The sequence below is a fragment of the Henckelia pumila genome, unplaced genomic scaffold (genome assembly GCF_033568475.1).
Source record: "Henckelia pumila isolate YLH828 unplaced genomic scaffold, ASM3356847v2 CTG_466, whole genome shotgun sequence".
NCBI lineage: Eukaryota > Viridiplantae > Streptophyta > Magnoliopsida > Lamiales > Gesneriaceae > Henckelia > Henckelia pumila.
In genome coordinates, this window is record NW_027331833.1 from 640,102 (window position 1) to 662,119 (window position 22,018).

General features: G+C 35.2%; 2 protein-coding genes across 4 annotated transcripts; both read right to left on the reverse strand.

Annotated features, from left to right (window-relative positions):
- Positions 1-3,542: 3,542 nt before the first annotated feature.
- LOC140872477 (uncharacterized) lies at positions 3,543-5,389 on the reverse strand. Its single transcript, XM_073275324.1, has 4 exons — positions 4,648-5,389; positions 4,439-4,569; positions 4,289-4,364; positions 3,543-4,219 (listed from the first exon to the last, which is right to left on the reverse strand). Exons 1-4 carry the CDS (start codon positions 5,387-5,389, stop codon positions 3,543-3,545), a joined length of 1,626 nt encoding a protein of 541 aa, XP_073131425.1.
- A 5,952-nt stretch (positions 5,390-11,341) lies between these two features.
- Positions 11,342-17,637, reverse strand: LOC140872460 (uncharacterized). Of its 3 annotated transcripts, none has more exons than XM_073275302.1 (3): positions 16,326-17,637; positions 16,117-16,226; positions 11,342-11,448 (listed from the first exon to the last, which is right to left on the reverse strand). In XM_073275302.1, the coding sequence occupies exon 1, from the start codon at positions 17,612-17,614 to the stop codon at positions 16,436-16,438; it is 1,179 nt and encodes a 392-aa protein (XP_073131403.1). In that variant the 5' UTR covers positions 17,615-17,637; the 3' UTR covers positions 11,342-11,448; positions 16,117-16,226; positions 16,326-16,435. The 3 variants fall into 3 exon arrangements, with proteins under 3 accessions (XP_073131403.1, XP_073131402.1, XP_073131401.1); XM_073275301.1 differs by lacking the exon at positions 11,342-11,448 and adding an exon at positions 12,871-13,791; XM_073275300.1 differs by lacking the exon at positions 11,342-11,448 and having other exon boundaries at positions 12,871-16,226.
- Between the last annotated feature and the right edge of the window lie 4,381 nt (positions 17,638-22,018).

Below are 22,018 nucleotides of genomic sequence, written 5' to 3' on the forward strand. Positions count from 1 at the left end.
TCCATGGAATCTATATTAAGTGAAGTTGAAGTTAGAATTTAATATAGATTGAGATTGTGTGATGCAAGAATCGTTTCATAAAGTATCGACGTGTTCAGTAGTTAATATGGAGCCGCGATTATATCGGAGTATTTTTGGAAGGCACTGTTACCAGACAAATTACGGTTGGTTGTAGATTGGTAATTTGATGGTCAAGGCACATATCGGACCAAGAAATCGACTACAGGATGTCAAAAAATGATCCAAGAGTCAAAGTAGATTCAGGTATTTGTGAAGGTCCGAACACGAACCATATGGAGATCGGACCAAGCGATGCATTTTGGAAGATGCGGGTGAGATCAGAACCACCTAACATGAGATCGGAGCTTCTGAATAGTTAGGTCATGCGCACCAATGGAGTTTTTCCAACGTTTTGACACGTAATCACATTCATGAGATCGGAACGTCCGAAAGGTGAGATCGGAGCTTCTGAATAGGGCAGTTTGGCACGTGGCAGACATGCAAGTTCGGAGCTTCTGAACCCTTTCCTATAAATAGAGGCCAAAATCCTCACAATTAGTGTGTGTTTGGACGTGTTTATGTGTGTATCAGTATGTGTTCTTAGGGTTTTAGCCTTATAATTGAGGGTCAGAAAATAGCGAGGTGTTAAGGGACTTGTAGCGGAGCTGTGCTTGGGTCAGGACCTTAGAAATCAGTGGGCTGACGACGGATACAGGTATAGTTTGAGATCCCCATTAGTACCAGAGGGTATCTACTAGCTTAGTTAAGACTTGTAGACCAGTATTAGTGATATGCTATTATCATGACTTGTAGGCTTGTACTATAGATACTTGTACGTCTAGGCAGTGACTGAGGTACGTAAAGTACTGATTGAGATATCCAGCGAATATACATGCTTATGTGTTGTATATTATATGTCATTATACATGTTTTAATAGTTTGATATATTATGTTGCATGTGTATATTCATGTTAAGATGAGTCTCTTTCGAGATAGCCTTAGTATTAGGGTCGCTTAGCCCTAAATTTCTTTATATATTGTCTGACACCGGGAGACGCCGTGATGACAAAGAGTGATGCTACGATGGTTCAGACGAGTGTGTGGAGGTACCCTGCGGATTTGATACCAGATGGTACTATATACTCATTGGCACCCAGACTGAGCATATATCGTGTTAAACAGTACCCAGTCATTTGCATGCATCATATTAGGTTTGTAAAATTGTGCTTTTTGTTCTGAGAGTAGTTTGCTCATGTCTATATTGTTGTGTTTCTTGGACACCCCATTCAACGAGGCAGGTTTGTAGGTGGACCAGGATAGAGATCAGTGGTTGGTCAGTGACCAGGGCCTGATAGCAGGGGTCGCCGATGATTTTTGGATTAAGCTTTGAATTTGTATTATTGATATTCACCTTGGATCATATTTACTAGTTGATTTCTAGTATTGATGTATTTTTCGTAGTAACTCTGATTAAGTTTTTTTAGTATTGTTATTGCATACTTAATACGCTTGTTAGTAGGTGATCCGGATAGGGTCACTACACATATACAATCTTAGGGTCGTGATTAGGGACTTTGTGCATTTTTCAAGGGTTCAAAAGCGTGCACCCTTTCGAATTCAGGGTCAGTAGAATGAACAAAAATGTATTTTTCATGTCTCTCGTATTTAAAGATGCATGACTTTTTTTTTACTCCTCTCAAGAAATTAAGTCTATAAACATTCTTGAAGAATATATGGGACCAACTGGTGCCATTATGTTGGAAATTCAAGCACTCGTATAGTATGATAGCTTCAATTTCCTGCAACATATGGGAAGGACGAAGAATGACACGAATCATCTTTTAGCTCTTAAAGTTATCTAGCTCTTAAGGGTGGCATCTCATTAATCAGAGAAGGAAAATAAATACAAGAGACCATAAAATATACAAACATTCAATTTTCTCGGACGGGTAAATTTGAATTTTTATGATGATTCTAAAATCAAAGTATCTGAGGTGATCAAAGACAGCAACGACGGAGGTACAGTAAATGTGGCACCCTATTTTTCGGTTTGAAAATGGTTGGATGCATACATGGTTCGCAATCGCGGTCGCGGACATCGTCGCGGAGACCACCGTTCCAGTTACAATGAAATTTCGCGGAACGGTCGCGGAACGGATTTTAATTTTTAAATATTATAAATATTTAAAAACTGAAGATTTCATAAAATTATTTAGATCTACCAAATTGAAATGAATATCATAAAAATAGATTATTTGAAGTAAATAAGAAATTAAATTAATTTATAAAATTTTATGTAACAAAACTTAAATCATTAATACATATAAAATATTCGCAACTCTTCAAAATTTAAATATATTATTTAAAAAATTTAGTATGTAACCCTTTGAATTTTTGAAATTTTTTCAGTTGGAAATTTATATGTTCATCATAACTAAGATCAATTTAACGTGATAGACTAATATTATGCATAAAATCTTAAATAACATGGTGTTACAAACTATTAAACATCAATTTAAATAGAAATACTTTAGAATTAACTTGGTTTATTTTTATCACACTTTCTAATGAAAATTTCTCAATAGAAATAGTTAACTCTTGGTCTCCTCTTTATTAATCTTTCGTCGATGGATGAGCGAAAAGAAGACCGAGATTCACCATCTTACATCGATTGTTGTTCTTTACTTTCCAATGTTCCTAGTCAAATCAATGTTAAACATACTAAATTACACTTATGAAATGAGAATAAAATGACACTGCTAAATGAAATATAAGTCGAAAAAAACTAATATATTTACATATAAATTTTTTTAACAATATTTATATAGAAAAGTACCTGTAATGTCATCGACATTAATACCATGATGAATGGCCTGGAGGAACAAAATCATCAGTTTACTCTCTATCGGGATTAAGTTGAGAAAATTGATCTCCATCATATCTTTGTGGATATAAACTAGTGTTCAATTGTTCACCTGGATATTGACTGAATAGGGGATTTGAAACCGAATTGGTATTGTGTGATGAACGTGGATTTAATAATGTGTCGTCATGACGGTGATAGCCTCCAAATTCTTGATGCCCAAAAGAATTACTAGCGCCACTTGAAGATATCGAATTATGATCATCATGTCTAAAACCAGTTGCTGCGAATGATTGATGATCATTATATGTATTTTGTCCACTACTAGAATACTCTTCAAATTGATTATTTTCGGAACTGGTGTATTTAGATGACCCATCAAATCCATAATTTCCGATTCCCCTTGCTTGAGATTATAAATGATCCCGTCTTGTGTTATAACCATGAGAATACCCAAATCCTAGTTCATCATATCCGCTGGCACTATGACCAAAAGATTGAGAGTTCCAATAGTAGTTTTTCGAATCATCTCCAGATTGATATTGATGGTGACCTCCCAAGCCAAGATTTTTTACTTGTTCTTCTACACCCATATATGAATGTGAAGATCCACTCAAATTTTCATCATCTTCGGCACTCGAGAACCCTGTCAAACTTTCTAAAAAGCGACGTTGTGCCTCTATCCCAGGGCGATACCCATGATCAGTGTCTTGTGTGGCATAATAATTCTCTTTCCCTCGTGCCCATGACATGCTAGTATCATATTCATTATCTTGACGTCCTTGATCATCATCTTGATTTTTTTTTTACCACTTTCTTGATTGTTTCCATCACCACTAGCATCACTGTCATCACTGTCATCATTTTCAGATTCATCCCTGTCACTTAAAATGATTTCTTTGCCTTTTGATAATCTTGAGCTCCTCTCGTTGTTCGTCTTCTTTGAATGACTTTGACCACTAGGTGTGATGTTGTGATGTTGGGAATTTGAAGTTTCATGGTCTTGATCTAACCATTCTAAGTCATCGTCTTGCAATACAGGAGGTTCATTATCTCTTCTCCATTCATTTAAAATATCATCATCTTTGAATATGTGATCAAGATCTATAGGACTGTAGTAATCCTCATCTTCATTTTTATGCATCAAATTTCGTACTCTTAATCGCATATTGTAATGGACATATACCAATTTATGCAACTTTGCTATTGCCAAACGGTTGCGAAGCTTGGTATGTATCAAAGACCATGTACTCCAATTTCTCTCACAACCAGAAGATGAACATGTTTGGCTAAGGACTTTAATTGCAATTTTTCTCAGATGAGGAGCTTCTTCACCATACTCATTCCACCATTCAGCTGATAGAAAAACATATGATATATATTGTACATATTTAATATTTATGGAAAATATAAATAAGCTCAAACCTGGAAGACTTTTTTTAACTGCCATTTTTGCAAGTGGGGACCCAAACTCTCCAATTTGTTCTGTGAACAATTTAATCTGTAAAACATGTTTCATAAAACAATAGTGTACTCAATATAAAACATGTTATGTAAAATTTATAACTATCATACCTCATTGATCATTGAAGCCTGTGCATTTAAATCGGGTTCTAATCTCTTGATTACTGTCTTCAATCCCTGTCTTACTTCATCGGTATAAACACAAGTTCCAGAATATTGGAGCATTGGATTCAGAAAATACGCTGAAACAATCAATATATTAAAAATATATTATCAACTAAAATAATGAATTTGTTTTATGTAAATATAACCTCATTTACCTGCAGCATGTAGGTGTTGGTGTAATTGATTATACCAACGATCATCAATCACATCCCAATACAATTTCCAGTCCTTGACACTTTCTTTTATATACAACTTAGCTCTATCCATTGCTTCATATATAATTGACAGAGTTGGCTTGTTGTCTTGGTCAACCAACTTCAGAACTTTTACAAGAGGTTCCATTGCTGCGCAAATGTCACGAGCTGACTTCCAAAATCTCGTGTCCAAAATGATTGCTGAAATTTTTTCGGCAACGTTCCTTCTCTTGCTTGTATTGTTGTACTCAGTCCACTCAACTGAAGTACACAATCTCTTCAAATCTTGACAATACCGAACGAGACTTTCCAAGGAAATGAATTCCGTAGCAAAGCGAGTGATTCCAGGTCTCAGTAGTTCACGATCATTTGTGTAGATTTTCATTAAGTTCACGACTTTGTCACTGTTATATATGAAACTTGTTATCTGCTTTGCTTTGTCAATGCACTTCTTTACCTTTGTCATCTTACCAATATCTTCAAGCATAAGATCAATGCAGTGTGCTGCACAAGGTGACCAAAATATGTGAGGTCTTTCAATCATCAATTTCTGACCAGCAGCCTTATTTGCACTTTCACTATCTGTAACCACATGCACAATATTTTCCTCTCCAAACTCTTCAATGACTTTATTCAAAAGAGATAATATAAAATTAGATGTCTTCCTTTTGTTGGTGCAATCCACTGAACTATGAAATATCATGTTGCGGTCACAATATATCATGAAATTGATGATAGGGTGTTTGTTGCGTGTGCTCCAACCATCGCACATTATTGTACATCCATACTTTGGCCATTTGAATTTTAATGTATTTAAATATCCATTAATATCCATTAATATCCTCCACCTCCTCTTTCAAGAAAACACCACCTATTTGACATCCTGAAGGACCTTGTATTCCAGGTCCAACATCTGCGATAGTATTAATCATTGCTTGGTAGTATGGACCACTATCTGCCGCATGAAATGGAATTGCATTGTATATAAACCACTTGGAAATAGCCTTTCCAACATCTTTAACCTTTTCAGGAGCAAACCAACTTTTTATACTCTTTCGTTTCGATGGAAATATGTAAGAATCAATTCCTTTCGATGGTAGCTGAGCTCCCTCTCTCACGCTGAAGCTACGAGACATTTGTTTTTTTAATTTAGGATTTGCACCAAGTGATGATGAACTACCACCAAAATTTCCTGAAATTAAATAATAAGTTAATAACAAGCATTGGTATTTTTATCTATAAAAAATATTACTTATATATATATATAACGAGCATTGTCTTAGCCTTTATTTACCTGGACCATATCGTTTATGCATCTCTTCTTCAAATGCTCTTGTTTTACGACTTTCTTTCATCGCTTTTCGCAATGCCCTATTTTCCATATCTTCTAAAGCATCTTCATTGGTATCATCAAACGTATCATTATCTTCACTGTCACTGCCACTATCGAGTCCATGTATGCTCTGTTGAATTGCATTGATTGCAATCTCTCTCTTTTTTTGGATTATATTTCTTTGGGTCTTAGAATCTTGAAGATGTTTTCGTAACATCAATAATATCTCCTTCGGAGCTTTAGTGCACGACTCAACATTTCCAGCAATATGTGCAATATGTTGTTTTAATCTTGTGATTCCACCCGTTACAACTTTTCCACAAAATTTGCATTGTATTGTTTTTCGATTATCTCCGATGGGTTTACCAAACTCCCAACCAATATCGAGTTTTGGAGCCATTGTTCAAAAAGGTTTACTGATTCACACTATATTCTGGTTTGAAATGTAAATACAAAAGATAGAGAAATCAAATGATGATATTATAATTTCGTTGAATTCTTTCAATAGTAATTTATTAATCATATCTAATCTTAGAATTATAATTTTAACGTTTAAAAATTTAAATTAAATATAATTTCTATTAAATAGACATCATATTTAATTTTGTTGCCATAAATTCACAACCGTGGCCTTTAATTAAAAGTTATATTAAGTTAAAAAAAAAATTAACTTTACGTGATCTTACAAAATTTCTATTAACCTTACGTATGCAAATATGTATGATTTTCCTACACTATTTTAGCACGTAAAGTTAATGGTGTACGAAAATACATAATCTAAGATTCAATAATTATCTTTAATCTAAGCACAAAATTCGTAAGGAAAATTTTTAATTAAATTAAATTCATTTTCAATATTATATCTCAATAAAATTAACCAAAAATATAATTTACAGGAAAGTAAAATTAAACATAGATGATACTTACCTTTAACATGTACGAAGAAAACACGAGAAGATCAAGAGATGCGTAGCAGAGTTCAACGAACTAATTAAATTACACTGTGATGAGTAATAAAAAAATATTAAATCAAAATCTAGCTAAACAAAAATATCATTATAACAAAAAATTATTATTATAATAATCGAAATTTAAACATTACTTATCTCTTAGGAAATAATGAAGACAAGAATAACACTGAGAATAAGAGCAGAAATCGATCGAATATATAGAGAGAGAAATAGAATGCATAGGAAGAGGTTGGTTTTGCCGTGAATTATGATGAGAATGAGAGAAGAAATCGATCCGATATATAGAGCGAAATAAAAAGATGAGGAAGGGTAATTCACGGGCGAACTGTTTATTGAATAAAAACATCCGACTTTTTACGAAACAAAACAAAAAAAAAAGTTTTCATCATTTAAAAACAATAAGATAGGACATAGTCAGTGAATCACAAGACTCACAAGTCACAACATGCTAATGTCTCTTTTTTTTCTTAGTTTTAATTTTTTTTATTTTCACTAGTCAATAGTCATGTCTCAATAATTTCCCACTACTAAATATCTATCTTCTTCTGCCTGGGCCTCGCAGAAAAGGCTGGATTTCCATTTTCCAAATATTAATACATGGAAATGGGCAGAAATTTATCTTCAAAGTTCCCCTTGTTCCGATCATGATCCGTTCCACCGTTCTATCGCCCTTTCCACCGTTAAATCGCCGTTCTCATCACGGAAAACGCCGAGCCAAAACATTTACCTTCAAGCATTAGAACTTCGTCAAGGTTCCTTACGTTCCGGTTATCGGAACGGCCGTCCGTTTCTGCGAACCATGGATGCATAATGAATACAGTAAAGTAGTGAATAGAGGTTGGGGCTTTCGAGACCCTTCTAGATCACTCCTTGACCAAATCTCATCCTGTAAAAATGATCTAACTTGCAGGGATCATGAAAATTTGTACGCATCCCGAATCTACTTAAGGCGAAGAGAGAACGGTTAAAATATCCGAACGAGCTCTCAATGGAATTTCTCTTTAGCCCAGATTCGTGAGTTGTAGGTAGAAGTATAAAAATTATCCTCATCAAAATTGATGTAATGGAAAAGAGAAGCAAAGTCTCGTGGTTGAAGGATGGGGATCACAACTCTCAATAGTTTCACTCAAAACATCTCAAGAAAAACGATAAACGCCATAAACGACCAAGTTTCTAGATGCTATGACTGATGTACTGACAATGAAGGTATGACTACTGTTGTAATGGAATACTTTGGGACTTTATTCACCTCATCTAATACTTTAACCGGGGATATGTACCGGGTGTTAGAGAGTTTAGAGCCGAAGGTGGATCAACGGATGAATGGGGCTTTTTGCGCTCCGTTCGAAGCTAATGAAGTTCGGCGCGCCATGTTTGACACGCACTCAGATAAATCTCAGGGCCCAGATGGTATGCCCAATCTTTTATTTCTGAAATTTTGGAATGTAATTGGTACTGATGGTACTGCAGTTGTATTGCGGATTCTCAATGAGGGGGCTCCGTTAGATTCTTGGAATGGAACCCTTGTTGTTTTGATTCCGAAATTAAACGATCTGTTTCTCATAAGTAATTCAGGCCGATAAGCTCGTGTAATGTCTGCTTAAAATTGTCTCTCAAACTTGGCCGATTGATAATAGATAACATTATACCGGGGTTTGAAAATATGCATTGGATGAGAAATAGAAGGGCGGGGAGGAACGGTTATGCCACCATAAAATTAGATACGATTAAGGCGTATGATCGAGTTGAATGGAAATTTTTGCTGGCTCTGATGGGGGGATTGAGTTTTGACAAATACTGGGTAGTGAAGATTATGATTTGTGTGCGAACGGTCTCGTATTCGTTTTGGATAAATCGGGTGGTGGGATCTATTAAACCGAGTAGAGGATTGCGCTAGGGAGATCCTATATCTCCATATCTTTTTGTACTATGCGCCCATGACTTGATGTCCTCTTTTGAATCGAGATTCCTATTCGGAGGTATGAAAATTTCATCTGGAAGTCCCTCAGGGTCTCATTTATTCTTTGTAAGTGACATATTGGTGTTTTTTTGGAGCGACGATGGAATAAGGGGCTCGGGGTTAAAGAATGTTTGAGGCTATATGAAAAGGCTTTGGGACAGCTTATCAACACGATAAGTCAGCCTTCTCTTTCAGTCCTAATACTAATCTGATGTTGATTGAGACAATCAAGAATATTCTAACCAATCCAGTGGTTCAGCGGCATGATATCTGTCTGGGAATTTCTATAGTTTTTCTTAAAAGCAAGCAACTCCAATTTAAATACTTGGTGGAGAGAGTGGTAAAAAAAATTCAAGGATGGGTCGTAATTGGTTATCAACAGGTGGTGAGGAAGTGCTAATAAAATCAATTCTTCAAGCAATCCCTATGTACGTTATACCATGCTTCAAAATCCCAGTATTAGTTTGTGAAGATATTGAAAAAAAAGTGTGCGAATTTCTGGTGGGGTATGCAAAACGGGAAAAATACGGATGTACCGGGACACATGGGACATTCTTTGCCACCCCAAGGCAAGAGGAGGACTCGGTTTCCGGAAATTATTAGAATTGAATCGTGCACTGCTAGCCCAAAATCAATGGAGAATCTTTTATAATCCTGACTATCTTGTATGTCGTATTCTTAAGAGAATGTACTTCAAACACAAAAATAATATGACAGCAGCTTTGGGATATTTCAACCCATCCTACATTTGGAGATCTTGCTATGGATTAGAGAAGTCCTTTAGAATGGACTTCTATGGAGAGTTGGGAATGGGAAATCCATAATAACATTTTTAAGATAGATGGATACCAAGCATGCAGTCAAATATAGGTACTTTGCTGATCCCTTGGGAAAGAGAGCCAACAATTAATGCATTAATAAGGAATGGAGTATAGGATGTCGAACAAATCTCTAACAGTTTTAATCCTTTTGTGGCTGGGGAAATTTTTAAATATTCCACTCCTACATTATAGATGATGGATATGCAGTTTTAGAGATAAGATTATAAGGGTCGATATACAGTGAGAAGTGGTTTTCACCTCTAGAGAGGTCTGTTCTTCGTACCATAATTTCAATATGAGTACTCAAATGAGAAGTGGTGGTATTTCCTCTGAAGCCTTTCGCTGCCCCCTGAGATATGTCTGTTTTGGTGGAGTACACCGCATGACACCATAGCGACACAGTTAATTTATCCCGCAATCACGCTCCAGTCAATTTAGCAAGAGAAATGTGCAGCTGCTCACAAGATTCGACCATTCATGCACTATTCTTTTGCACAACAATCAAACATCTATGGAAAGAATCGACTTTTATTCCCAATTTATAAGTATCCAGGAGAGCGAGCGCAATGGAGTTATGTGTGTGGATAAAAGAACATTTATCCAAGATTGAATTTGAGAATTTTGCAATACACACTTCGACAATTTTGAAGGAAAAGCAGACGTTCTTGCAACGTTATTGATCAAATCATTCGTGGAACAGATTAACTGGAATTCGGTTTTCTTCGAGGACTTTCGAACGGCAAAGTTGGGTGATGGTATGCATGACTCAGCATGAGGATAAGTCAACGAAGGGGCCTGAAAAATTATGGAAACCGCGAGGACTGAATGGACTAAAGCTTAACATCGATGCGACCATCAATACAAATCTTAATCGATTCAATGAGGGCGAGGTAGTCCGAGATAACCAGGGCAGACTGTTGCTGGTTTTTTGAAAGAAAATTACTCAACCTATCTCAGTAGTCCACAGGGAGTTATTAGCCATCAGAGAAAGGGTTGACTTGTTGTATGACAAGGCCTACCGAGATGTGCAAGTAGCTACCTATTCTTTCCTGATGGTGCAAGCAGTCACAATCAATAAGGAAAAATCTTGTTTATGATGGATTGTGTGCACAAAAAATAAGAGATAGATTCAGGAAACATGTGGTTTCCGATTGTTTTCACGTTTCTAGTTCGGTTAATAGAGTATCCCATAGAATTTCTTATTTTGTTTCTTCTTCCCCCTCATTGTTTGTCTGGATGAATGAAGAATTTTTTTTTTTTTTGGTTGGTTAGGATTGTAATGAAATATTACCCTCAATAAAATTACAATTTTCTACTCAAACAAAAAAAAAAATCAAAGTATTTGAATTATGATATAAAGAATATGGCAAAGCCGCAACGGTCGGCATTTATTCGTTTCGTTTTAAGTTCATCCTTCAACCTAGTAACTTGAAATCTCCCAACAAATCCAAATACCCTTCTGTCAATATACAACCTTGAGGTTTGTCGACTTATTTTAAAATCTTGGTGAAGCCATGTATTTTATGGGCTTGCAACATGCGAGATTGGGCCTGGTTTTGGGGTGGGTTCTTGCCAAGTATCTGGTTCATCGGTTTATGGGTTTGTTGAAGCTACTAAACGCTGGAGGCTGCCCATTAATTCCATTTTGCCCATTGATCGCTTTGAGTGAATCGGATACTGAAACATAAACAAAGAACACGAGGGTCAAAAATTCAGGGAAAAAAAGTATTATGAAATCATGATTTTTAGAAAAGTGGAAAAATGAAACCTAAAACCAATTGAAAATACGAAATAATGATAATGGAATGAAATGAAATGCAAAGAGGTAAAACAATTTTTTTTTAAAATTAATACATGCCAAAGGTAAACTATTATGCAATGATGAGTATACGATTGCTTATTTTATATAAGAATTTTTTTAAAAGCTATAAACGAAAATGTTAGAGAATATATATCCACGATTATGTGATTTTTCATGTTTCTATACCAATATATATATATATATATATATATATATATATATCAGTTTAGAGACACAAAGTAACTGCTATCTTGAGGACAATAATTTTTCTTTCGATTTTACCTTTTTATTTCCTTCCTATCAGTGATCCCATTAAACATCTCACTCACTCTAGCCACAAAAAAATATATTTAAAAATAACTTTTATTTTACACACTCATGGGTGTGTGTATTTTTTTACTAGTATCATATTAAAGTACAAGAGGGTAGAGTTGGAGGGTGAGGTTGGACACATAAGTTGTAGCTTAAAAAACCATTTAAATAAGTCAAGTTTTTTGAATAGTCTCTTTTTTTTAAAAAAAAAAAAAAGAAACAAAAGCGGTTTTAGCGTTTGGATAAATGTTGAAAAATATTTAAAATTTTTTTTAATAAAATCAAAAGCAAAAGTTAAAAAACCAAAATTTTGGGCTTCTAATAAAACAGTTAAATAAGTATTTTTTAAAGATTTCTTTTGTAACCAAATTACCAGTCGCCTAAGTTTTGAGAAAATCACTTTTTAAAAAAAGTGTACTACCCTAAATTTTTTTTTAAAAAAAAGTGTACTACCGTACCAAACCACATCTAATTCTATATTCTATGTTTGTTATCATTAATAAATTCATGTTATGTTGGAGGTGTTTGTTACAATTCTTATACATGTATGAGCCATTACAAATGCATAGTATTCTCATACATAAATGTTTTTGAGTGTGGCCACCGATTTTATCATTTGATATTTATATTAAATAAATTTTCGAATTAACACAATAATTTACGTTATTATCATTTGAAATATATTAAATAAATCTCTAGATTTACGTAACTTAGCTTGTTATTGTGCTTTTACTCGCCTGTGTCCGGGAAAACATTATTGTTACAGGAGCCCTGAAGGCCCATTCACCTCTTTTCTTTTCTTTTCTTTTATTTTTTTTGTTTTTGTTTTTGTTTTTTTGTCTTTTTGTCCTTTGATAGATGGAATTTCTTTTTACTATACACCAATGGCGGCAACTCCATCGAAATTTGTTTCCACTCTTTGGGTCGTCTCCTTTACCACAGTAATCAGAAATAGTACTGGTATTATATGTAATATAAGACAAAGCTAAAAGCCATGAATAATCATATCATACGATAATGCGATCATGGAGTCGATACATTTACATAATGACACTGGAATTTTTTTTTCCACAGAAATTACATTGGATTTAAAACGTCAAGAACTTGCTCAAGAAACTTTAAAATACTTGAACAATCATCGTTTAAACATCTGGTAAAACAACAAAATCCACCCCCACCCCCAAAAAAAAAAAAAAAACCCTTAATAAAGTCCTAATTTCAAGAATTGGCATCTTCCTCCTCTGACCAAATTCTGAGATCATCCACGACACTAAATTCCCCCACCAAGAAACCATTTTCATCAACTACTTGAACCCCATGAAAAATCCCAAATCCAGCTTCAGCTTCCTCCCCCGAAACCTTGTTTTGGTCCGACGAATAAACAGAAGCAACCCTTTCAAAAAAATCAGCCTCCTTGGCAAGATAAGCCCTGGTTGCCTCTTCTTGGGTGGCAAAAGTACCAATCCAAACACGTCTTTTGGTAGTTGGGTCTTTAATTTCCGCAGAAAATTTACCCCGTCTGCTCCGGACACCAGAGATTTTGTTTCTTGCACCTTGCTGAAACGATGTCAAGTCATCAATTCTGCGTTGATTGACAGTAAACTGCTCGGCCTCAAACTGAGCTTTCTTGGCAAGATAAGCCATGTATGCCTCTTCCCTGGTGGTAAATGTGCCAAGACAAACCTTTTTCTTCTTAAATGGATCTTTTATTGATACCCCAAATTTACCCGATTTCATCCTCCTAACCCCTACGATTTTTGTGGGCACTGAGTTTTGTAATGATGGATTCTCAGAAACAGCCGAGTCAACTCGCTGCTGGGCAGTACTGAGATAAGCCCTGGTTGCCTCTTCAGCGCTGCCAAAAACTCCAATCCAATCCCATCTCTTTCCAATTGGGTCTTTTATTTCTGCCCAAAACTCACCAGATTTCGTCATCCGAACCCCAACCATCTTCTCTCCCTCACTCGTCATTGACTAAGCTAAGATTCAAGAGAGTGGAAATGTATTTCAATTCTTCACAAAATAGTTTGCGGCGTCTTCGAGGCCATCAGGCCCAGCAAGATTGTCTGCTAAAATTTCTATTTCTACGCTAGGTTGGGAGAATATCTATAATATCTATATATTAACCCTGTTCATTCCTATTTCGTAGGATACAAAATTACAAATTAATACTTTTTGTGTTTACTTGATATGATGAGATAATATTGATAATTTGATTGATATAAAATGGATAATTTTAATAATATTTATATAGAGGTGTGTTTGGTAAGAATGATTTTTTTTTTGTGACTTGGGAATCCGCAGCCGCTATCTTTTGGTGCGCTTTGGATAAATCCTCGAACTAACGCAATACCCTGCAAACTACGCTAGTCAGGTAAATCACACTAGGTAAGCCCTGTGTGACAGGCTAATCCAAGAAGGTGTTGACAGGGGGAATCGAACTCCTGACCTATGGCCAAGAGTTTACTAACTCCACCAACTTGAAAACCCCCTTGGGGCAAAGAATGATTATTAATATGTTTTAATGTGTATGGCATTTGTTTTTTGTAATAAAGTGAAGAAATATATATATATATTATATTCTAATACTTATAATGCCCCCCATTGACCTAGATTATCTTCACTTATTATTAAAATGAAAATAAAGTCCCAAACAAATAATATTGGGGGTAGAAAGTGAAAATATGATTGTAAGAAGGATTCTTAATATGTGGGTGATGCAAGGGTTTAGTAAACATTTTTTTATGCTCAATTTCTTGTAGGTTTTATTAGGTAGGTTTAACAAAAAAGCTACCAAAAAAAGATATTAACGTCATTTATAGCCCACTATCCTTTCTAATCTGAGATACCAAACGCATGAGTGTAAAATAATGTTTTTTAAAAAAATGTTCCTTATCACAAAACATGAATGAGATCTAAAGGTATTATTTTGATGCATATTAAAGGGTTGAGATCTATCAATATATGTGAGTTTTACTATTTTTTCAGTGGACCTCACAAATATTGATAAATCTCAATTATTGAATACATCTTTTTTTATAGACCTACGTATATTGATAAATCTATAACCTTAAATATATTATTAAAATAATGTCTGTAAAAGTAAGATAAAAATCATTTGATTGTACTTGTCTATTTCTATATATTTTCAAGAGAACTCTACTCTTATAAAAATCTTGAAATGCAACGTTTATATTATGTCACACCGTAAAAGCTTAAGTGTAGAGAAACATATTTAATTTTTAATATAATTTTAGTTGTACCAATTCAAATAATAATAAAGTAATATATAAATTATAAATTTTAGAATAAATGTATATATTTTTAGAGGTGAAAAAAATACTAAAATTTGTTGTATGCTGAGGATATTTTATCGAAAAAATATCCATTGATCGAAATTCAGCATATTATACCGTAATCTCGATAAACTGTATACTTTTGGTATAATAGTTATGTTATTTATATGTACTGAAAAATTTCTATATACTGAAACTCAGCATATCGAAAGTTTCGATACGATATCGATATTTATATTTTATACGATAATTTTCAGTATAATATACAGTATGTGGCTTTAGATATGATACCTTACTATATGACCCCAAATAAATTTTATATTTAAGAGAAATGAAAGAGCGCAAAAAATTCTTCACCAGAAGAATTAGTTTTAATGTCTTATTTCATTTCAGTAATTAAATTTAAATATTTGTTTTCTGGAAAAAAAATCCCGTTTTCTGTTTTATGATTTATTTTTATTCCGGTTTTTTAAAAACGAATCAATTTGGATATATAAGTTATAACTTCAAGAAAAAAAAGAACCATAAAAAATTCAGTTTTTTAAAGTATTTTTATTAAAAAACATAACAAATTTTGTTTATTTTTAAATAGAACTATAAACAGAAGCCCAAAAACAAAATATTCTAGCTTTTAAAAAAATATTTTTTACCACATTTTTTTTTAAAAAAACTTTTGTAAACAAACAATACACATTTAAAAAAAAAATTAAAAGATGAGTTTTTAGCTTGTTAAGCTGTTCCAACCAAACGGATTCTAAATCTTTTATACTTAGTTTCACTTAACGCCGGCCACTTATTATAGCTCGTCAATACTCAGCTGAGTAAATATCATATCATTTTCAAAAATTGAACATCTTCTATAAAACTTATCCTTCAAAGTTTTAGAAATCAAATTACTTGAGAAACATATACCGAATTAACGATGCTGAAACGAACCAGTGTGACTTGATGGCCTACCAAATGCCAATTCTCCTTGAAAAAATTCCAGCACCATCATGGTTCTCTTTTTAGCACATGGCCTACTGGTTACATTTCGGTCGAATCTCCTGCGTAAACCGAATCAGAAATATTGGTATTATGATGCTAAAAACCAAGAATAATCAATCATATGACAATGCAATTATTGATCGAGTCAGTATATTTACATTGGATATACAATGTCAGAGAACTTGCTCAAGAAACCTTAAATTACTTGAACAATCGTCGATGAAACGTCAGGTAGAACTACAAAAATCCAGAAAAGATGAGAGCCCTTTCAAGAATTGGCATCTTCTTCCTCTGAGCAAATTCTGAGATCATCGAGCATGCTGAATTCCCCGACCAAAAAACCATTTCTATCAACTACTTGAACCCCATGAAAAAACCCAAATCCAGCTTCTTCCTCCCCAGAAACCTTGTTTTCCCCGACGTATTCAGAAGCACCAGTTTCGTTCGACAGATCCGAGGAATAAACAGAATCTGGGGCCGATGAAGCAACCCTCCTTTCAAGACCCTGTATGGCCCTCAACTCATGCTCAAACTCAGCCTCCTTGGCAAGATAAGCCCTGGTTGCGTTTTCTTTGGTGCCAAAATTACCAATAAAAACACGTCTTTTGGTAATTGGGCTCATTATGTTCGCAGAGTATTTACCACCTTTTTTCCTCCGAACCCCAAAGATACTCTTTCTTACACCTTCCTGAGACGATTTCAAGTCCGAGGTATGAGCAGCAAGCCGAACAATTGACCGTTTGGCTCTCAGCTGCTTGGCCTCAAACTGAGATTCCATGACCCTCAACTGCTTGGCCTCAATCTGAGCTTTCTTGGCAAAATAAGCCATGGATGCCTCCTCCCCGGTGGTGAATGAGCCAAGCCAAACGTTTTTCTTCTTCAATAGATCCCTTATTGATGCCCCGAATTTACCAGATTCACTCATCCGAACCCCTTCGAATCTCTTCACTGCACTCGTCGGATTGGTGTTATCCCTATTAATAACCAAAGGCACTGAATCTTGGAAAGTTGAATTCTCAGGAGCAGCCCATTCAACTCGCTGCTTGTCTCTCAATTTCTCCGCCGCAAACTTAGATTCCTCGGCAAGATAAGCCCTGGATGCCTCTTCAGCTGTGCCAAAAAGTCCAAGCCAAACCCATATCTTCTTGATTGGGTCCTTTATTTCTACCCAGAATTCACCCGATTTGGTAATCCGAACCCCACTAATTTTCTTTCCCACAGTCGCCAGATTTGGTTTCTTGAGTCCCGTTTCCTCTTGAAGATATCCGGAATCAGAACGAGGGTTCTGATTATTTACGGCGAATGCAAATTCTACCTCGATTTCGTGGACTTTTCTCTTGGATTTTATCTGGGATTTGCCTGATCCTTCATCTGAGGATGAATCGGTGGCGTCTGGATCACAGTACGAAACTCTGATCGTTTTGGTGCTTGGTGTGAGGTTGTCCATAGTTGTGGACGATAAAGAAACGATTTTTATTGGGAGATTGAGATATTGACTGAAAATGGTAAAAAAGGTAGGTAATTCTTAGATTTTGTAATCAGTAATTTTCCGAAAGTCCAATGAATTGGGATAACAGACTCCTGATTAGGGCTGCGCCTAAATACTATTTGTGAACAAAAATATTAAAATAAGCACAAAATCTCATTCGACATTTTATATTAATTGAATTAAAAAAATATTTTTTTTTATGAATCGTGACAGATCAAATATTTATATTATAAAATTGATCTATAATAAATTTCATAATAATTTATTTATTATTTGGTTCTCCAAAAGACATAATCCCTTATTATTATTTTGGTTCCCAAATATATATTTATATATATATATATATAACTATTACTCTTGTGCACGCGTTATGTGCTTACACAGTTCGTTTTTTAGAGAAAACAACAAAAATAAAATAAAAAGGTAAAATTAAAAATAATACAAAAATGTAGCATTTTTGGAAAGAATAATCACCAAAACGCAATAAATACATCAAATTTACAAATAAAGTGTCATTTTCATAAATAAAAAACACCAAAAGACACAAGTAAGTGTCATTTTGGTAAATAAAAAAAAACATGTAATAGCTATATAAAAAAAGATCATATAAAATAACTAATTTATCTAATAATTTTGTTTTGTTGTGAATTAAGTTAAAATATAATCATAATTTCATCTCAAGATTGATAAATTAATCAAAAAAATACTAAATAAAGGCCTCTATTATAGTATAAGATGGTAAGATATTTGGTTAAAATTTATTATATTTGAATTTTGAAAAATAAATTGTATAATTTTGTCACTATTTAGAATTACAACATATATAGTTGGTGTCACAAAGGCTAAGGACGCAACGGCACACAAAAACTGTTTTTTTGAGTTATTTAGCCTTGTGTGGCTTGAATTGTCGCACCAATTCAATTATTATACTGCCCACGAGTTTGTGTTTAATTTTAGTAGTTTTTTTTTAATCTATCAAAGCCAATCAAACCAACAAAATACAGCAAAGTAAAGAGGCTCACGTATTACGGGTTAAATCCAACCTTTGCATTCATACTCAGTCAAAATAAAACAAAGAAAAACCAAGGTTTGAACACAATGAAGGCTCACACTTGTGAATGTCTTGTGCAACTCATGACAAAAATATATAAACGAAAATACAAGCAGAAACTACAACCACTCGAATAACTTCTTTGGATAGGTTTCGCATTTGTATGAAGCCAAGTACAACTGCCATATGCATGCATCTTATCTCAATGCCACTTGGTTGTGCAGACTTTCAAATTTTTAAAATACCTTGAAAATGCCCCAACATGTCAGAAACCCTCCCCCCCTCCCCTCCCTAACATGTCTCACATCAGTGCAACTCATATGAGCTTAGTCCACCCAACCAAGCTTAGTGTCAGCAACACTTTTCTATGTCAATACACCCTCGCAATGTGCTAACTTGTTTATATACTTAACCAACTCGACTATGCTTATATTATGCACCAACATAACTAAGTGTTAGGCTCCAACACTTAGAATCATGGTACTCCGTATTTGTGTCATGAACTCGAGCCAGCTTCAAGGGTCTAACAAACCACCCCACTAGAAGAACTCGATGTCCTCGTCAATACCTCCAGCTCTGCCTTACCATTATCATAAGTAGCAGTTTCATCTTCAAAATGCCACAGATTCACATTCTGGATCCGAACAAAATCTTCCTTAAAATCACCTGCCCATTGGACTAAGTAATCAATTCTGCGATTCTTCTTGGTTTGACCCAACACTCAGTGATTTAAAATTCTTTCAACCTTTCTATCAAACTCATGATACCGAAAAACCAACAGTGCTCGACTCGTCTGTATTCGTGTTCGATCATCTTTCTGAAATTGCTTCAGAAAACTCACATGAAAATTTGTATGAATCTTTAACCTATCAGGTAGCTTCAACCTATAGGCAACTTTCCCAAGTTTATTCATAATTTCGAAGGGACCATTGTACCGAGGAATCAACCCACGACTTAGCACTGATTTTATTCTAAATTTGAGGAGTAAGTTTCAACAGAACACGCTCCCCAACTTGAAAATCAACATCCCATCTCCCCTTGTCCGCATATATACTTATTCATTCTGGGTTGGGCCTTAACCAAACTATCTTTTGCTTCACCCAACAATTCTTTCTTTGCCCTTGCAAACCTATAAGCCGTAGGAAAATCACCCCCACTTTTTTGAAAAGTAACTTCATTAGGCATTGTTGGCTAAAAATTGTATAGCAACTCATTGGGACTCAAACCAGTAGCAGATGACTTGTGAAAATTATATGAAAATTGAGCCACATCAAGAAATTTTGCCCAATTTCTCTTACTATCAATCACTTAGTGTCTCAAATATTCGTTCAAAACCGATTCATTCTCTCCGTTTGCCCATCTGTTTGAGGATTATTGGTAGTAGAGAATTTCAACTCCGAACTCATCATTTTGAACAAAGCAATCCAAAACCTTCCCGCAAACCTTTTGTCCCTGTCACTCACAATGTCTTGCGGAACACCAAAGTACTTGATAACATTCTTGAAAAAAAATCCGACAGTAATTTCAACGGAACATACCTTTGGAGCACCAATGAAAACTACATACTTTGTAAACCGATCCACCACAACAATAATGGAAGTCAACCCATTCACCTTTGGAATCCAAGAATTAAATCATAGAAACAGACAACCACGACCGCTCTAGGATAGGTAATAGTCGCAACAAACCGGCTTCTTTCAACCTTTTCTTCTTGTCCAGTTGACAAACAAGATAAGTCTTACATAATGTTTCACATCCCCCCTCAATATTCAGCCAGTATAGGTCCAAGACAGCAAACCCAACATTCGAGCAATACTAGGGTGACCAGCCCACTGAGGATCATGTGTTTCTCGCAACGACTCCTTTTGAAGCAGATCACTGGGAACATATGTCATGTTTTCCTTAACAAACAGAAGATCATTTTCAATCCGTTACTTCCCAATTTCCCCATTTTGTACCTGATCAAGTGACTTTCGATACACTTGGTCTTGAAAAAATGCATATCGAATTCTGCCCTAGAAATTCAACTCAATCACTGTCAATGCTGCTACATATTCTTGCATAGATTTTCGACTAAAAACATCAACAACTTCATTATGTTTCCCAGATATTTGAACCCACTAAAAATCGAACTCACTTAGGAACTCTTTGTTTAGGATTCAACTTCTTTTGAGTTTTGAAACATATGTTTTCCACATTGTCTGTGATCACTACGAACTTTGTGCCAAGCAAGTGATGTCTCCAGACTTATAAACAATGCGTCACTGCCATCATTTCTTTCTCATGAGTCGAGTACCTAGATTCCGCATCTTTCAGTTTCCAACTTTAAAAAACAATAAGGTGTCATTCTTGCATGAGCACCCCATGCAATGAACGATCTGATGCATCTCTATTCAACTCAAATGGCTTGTCAAACTCGGGAAACTTCGACATTGGTTCTGACATATGTCCTTCTTAAGGGCCTCAAATGCTTCCCTACAGCGTAACCACCATACATACTTATTTATTTTCCTCAACAAGTCAGTCAAAAATCCAACAATCCTGGAATACCCCATAATGAAACGTCGATAGTAATTCATCAATACCAAGAAATATCTCAACTCCAATTCTGTAGTAGCCCGGTTCCATTTTACAAGATTTTGTGATTTTAAACATGTTAGAAAATGACATATAATTTTAAAAGTGTCAAAACATGTTTAAGGAGTCCTTATTTGGTGAAAATAAGTAAAAAATCAGATCCGGAACGTCAAAAAATGGTAGGGTAAGTCCGGGGGGTCCAAAAATAAGTTCGGAAGGACCAAAACAGTTCGGAGCATACAAACCAGTTCAGGCCCTCCAAACTACTTCGGGCCGTCCGAACTCAGCAGAGCCCAGGTGTCTAAACGTCTCGGACAAGTTGCAGTTCGGACCGTCCGAACTCTGCCTATAAATAGGGGTCCGAATCCCTCATTTTGAAGTGTGCATGTATTATGTGTTTGCATGGATTATGTGATTTCATGTTTTATATGCCTTTATATACAACATGTCATTACTGTATGTTGCATAAATGAGAATATTGAGCCTTTACCTTAGAGGTATCTTGTAGTAGGGCACTCACCCTACGAGTTTGTGGATGGTTGGATACGTAAGTCTTGTGTCAGGTCACCGTGATGGTTGGACACATGTACTAGTATCAGGTCACCATTATCCACTAGGTATATGAGCCACCTCCTGAGGCGACGACGCAGCGTGCTATATACCCTGGGCCCGGTCTTTGAGCTAGTTTCTTGACCTGAGTGTCTTGGTACCCAATTTATTTGCATTCATGCGCA